Genomic DNA, 3,800 nt, shown 5'->3' on the forward strand with positions numbered 1-3,800 from the left:
AATTTTTTTTTTTTTTTTTTAAGAGACAGTCTTGTTCTGTTGCCCAGGCTGAGTGCAGTGGTGTGATCATAGCTCACTGCTGCCTTGAACTCCTGGGCTCGAGTGATCCTCCTGCCTCGGCCTCACAAAGTGCTGGGATTACAGACATGAGCCACCATGCCTAGCCAAATGCACGAATCCTAAGTGTGCAGCTCAGTGAGTTTTGACACATGAAACACCTGGGTAATCACACCCAGGTCAGGTAGAACATATCCAGCCTGCCTGAGGGGAAGGGGAGACTTTTCACTGTAAAGATCCCTTTTGAATTCTGAACATGTGTGAATGTATAGTAAGCTCTAAATAAATATACAAAAAAATATAGAAGTGCAGAAGATATGCTGGGAGCCCAGCCCGTTAGCCTGCAGAACCTGCTTGCAGTTGTGTCCCTTGGTGAGTCAGGAGCTCCACCCTGGCTGGGGGTGGAGTCCTCTGAGGGCAAGGACTGTGCCTGCCTCGGGTCTCCATCCCCTGCCTCTGCACAGGCCCTGGGCCCGAGCAGGCCTTCTGGAAACACCTGGCTGGAAAGGGCCTTGGCCACCAGTGACCTGTAAGGGGGAGATGAGGTTGGTGAGGGAGCTGGGGCATCACCAGTGGCAGCCAGATGCTTGTCCGTCAACAGCTCCTGTCCTGCTGCTCCTCCTACCCTCCAGGCATGGCCCCAAGAAAGGGCCTGGCAGCACAGAGTGGTTGGGTGAATTTCTATATTCCCTGTTGACTTGAGTCTTGGATTACCATCTGCCTCAACCCTCTAGACCATAAGGTTGAGGAAGGCAGGGGCATTTATTCATTGCTTTGTCTTCAGTACCTAGAACAGTGGCTGGCATGTAGCAGGTGCACAGCAAATATATACCAAGCGTGTGAGTGAATGACTATTCCAGGCTTCCAGAGGCAGGGGATGGGAGGAAGTGGCCCCTGGTGAGAAGCCCAGGAAGCCCATCTCCAGCTGTCTCTTTCCCTTCCAGTCGAATCAAGAGCAACGTGGATGGGCGGTACCTGGTAGATGGCGTCCCCTTCAGCTGCTGCAATCCTAGCTCGCCACGGCCCTGCATCCAGTATCAGATCACCAACAACTCAGCACACTACAGTTACGACCACCAGACCGAGGAGCTCAACCTGTGGGTGCGTGGCTGCAGGGCTGCCCTGCTCAGCTACTACAGCAGCCTCATGAACTCCATGGGGGTCGTCACGCTCCTCATTTGGCTCTTCGAGGTAGGCCCTGGGCCAGCTGGGGGTGGGGGTAGGGAGAGCCTCCAGCCAGTTTGGGTCTAATGGGGCGGAGCCAGGCCTGGAGAGAGCATGCCTCCCTCCTTGGAAACAGCCTTCAGTGAGGTTGTGAGTCAGATCAGCCTGGGCTTGAACCCCACCCAGTGCCTCCACCTTTTGTATTTATTTATTCATTTATTTAATTTTTGGTTTCTTTCCCACCACTTAATTTTTTTTTTTTTTTTTTTTGAGACTGAGTCTCTTTCTGTTGCCCAGGCTGGAGTGCAGTGGCATGATCTTGGCTCACTGCAACCTCCCCCTCTTCGGTTCAAGCGATTCTCCTGCCTCAGCCTCCCGATAACTGGGACTAAAGGCATGTGCCACCATGCCTGGATAATTTTTTGTATTTTTAGTAGAGACAGGGTTTTCACCGTGTTAGCCAGGATGGTTTCGATCTCCTGACCTCGTGATCCTCCTGCCTTGGCCTCCCAAAGTGCTGGGATTACAGGCGTTAGCACCACACACAACTGACACATTTTTTTTTTTAATTAAGGTGAGATTTATAAAAGGTAAACAATTTGGTGTCATCTAGTTGATTTACAATGTTGTGCAACCACCTCTACCTAGTTTCAAAAGATTTCCATCAGCCCCCAAGAAAATCTCACACCCATGAAGCAGTTACCACCTCCCAACCTGCCCCCAACCCCTGACAACTATTCTCTGGATTTATGTATTTTGGACATTTCATATAAATGTACCCATATTACGTTTGGCTTCTTTTAGATAGCACGCTTTGGAGGTCCATCCTGTGTCCCCACTTTTTGGTACTGAGGTCTTAGTCATTTACCTCTCTGTTATATGGGGTGACAGCACTTAGCTTTGGGGACTATTGGGAAGCAACATGAACAGCATGTGCAGGTGTTCAGGAAATGGGTACTGTTTGGATTTGTGCTTCTTGAGATGCTGGTCCCCGTTTACCTGTTAGTCTAATAATGTGTGGGTTCATCTTATCTGCATCTTATGCTCAGTTCCTCTCTAAGCTATAGGGCTTGCAGTGTAAGCAAATCCTCAGTGAGTGTGCTGAATTCACTCCTTGGTTAAAGAGATATTCCTTTTTAATTTTTATTATTTTAAATTGTTTATTTTTTTTTAGAGACAAGAAGAAAAATTCACTCTGTCGCCCAGGCTGGAGTGCAGGGGCATGATCGTAGCTCACTGCAGCCTCAAACTCCTGGGCTCAGGGCTCTTCCCACCTCAGCCTTCTGAGTAGCTAGGACTATAGGCACACGCAGAGTAGCTGAAAACGGGTGCCCTGAGTCACACTCCGTGGAGTCTTTTGTAGAAATTGGGTCTTGCTATGTTGCCCAGGCTGCTCTCTAACTCCTGGCTTCAAGCAATCCTCCTGCCTTGGTCCTCCAAAGCGCTGGGATTACAGGTGGGCGCCACTGCACCTGGCTGAGAGATATTTCTTTCTTTCTTTCTTTCGAGACAAAGTCTTGCTTTGTTGCCCAGGCTGGAGTGCACTGGCACGATGTCAGCTCACTGCAAGCTCTACCTCGTTCAAGTGATTCTCCTGTCTCAGCCTCCCAAGTAGCTGTGATTACAGGCGTGCACCACCATGCCCAGCCAGTTTTTGTATTTTTAGTAGAGATGGGGTTTTGCCATGTTGGCCAAGCTGGTCTTGAACTCCTGACCTCAAGTAATCCACCAGCCTTGGCCTCGGCCTCCCAAAGTGGTGGGATTACAGGCGTGAGCCACCATGTGCGGTCAGAGATATTTCTTAAATATGTACCCATATGCCAGGCACTGCTCTAGTGTTGAATGAGAGACTGTTAGTAAATGAGGTGGCACGGTGACTCGGGGTACGTGCTTTTAGCTACCTTGAGAGCAGCAAATCCAAACCTCAAAATCCCAATGTACAAAGTCAGGAACATTTGGTGAGGAAGCTTTTTCCATTGAGGAGATTCCCAAAGATTCCTTTAAATGAGTCACTGTCCTAATGCTATCAGCCTGTGCATCCTGCCTGTGGCTGACAAACACCTCCTTTAACTCACCACATGAAAATAAAGGGTGACTGTACATCCAGGAAGCCAACTTTTTTTTTTTTTTTTTTTTTTTTTTTTTTGCTCTTTTTTTTGTGAGACGGAGTTTCACTCTTGTTGCCCAGGCTTGAGTGCAGTGGTGCCATCTTGGCTCACTGCAACCTCAGCCTCCTGGGTTCAAGTGATTCTCCTGCCTCAACCCCTCCCAAATAGCTGGGATTACAGGCACCCACCACCATGCCTGGCTAATTTTGTATTTTTAGTACAGGCGGGGTTTCACCATGTTGGCTGGGCTGGTCTTGAATTCCTGACCACAGGCGATCCCCCCACCTTGGTCTCCCAAACTGCTGGGACTACAGGCGTGAGCCCCTGTGCCCGGCCAAAGCCTTCTTTTAATGTTGAGGCAAACACAGTATATTCGTGACCATTTATTGGTTGCTGACTCCTTGACACAGAGTCTTGGGTGGGTAGAATGAGGAGAGAAACGTACTGCTGGAAATTTAGATGGCTGCATTC

General features: G+C 49.2%; 1 protein-coding gene across 1 annotated transcript in view; it reads left to right on the plus strand.

Annotated features, from left to right (window-relative positions):
* The window catches only part of PRPH2 (peripherin 2 (retinal degeneration, slow)), a 32,613-nt gene that overhangs the window by 22,729 nt on the left and 6,084 nt on the right, over window positions 1-3,800 (plus strand). Inside the window, exon 2 of the mRNA XM_011960431.1 lies at window positions 1,002-1,248. Coding sequence (XP_011815821.1) covers window positions 1,002-1,248 — 247 coding nt within the window. The remainder of the gene's footprint in view (window positions 1-1,001; window positions 1,249-3,800) is intronic.

This window comes from Colobus angolensis, unplaced genomic scaffold (genome assembly GCF_000951035.1).
Source record: "Colobus angolensis palliatus isolate OR3802 unplaced genomic scaffold, Cang.pa_1.0 Scaffold51, whole genome shotgun sequence".
Taxonomy (NCBI): domain Eukaryota; kingdom Metazoa; phylum Chordata; class Mammalia; order Primates; family Cercopithecidae; genus Colobus; species Colobus angolensis.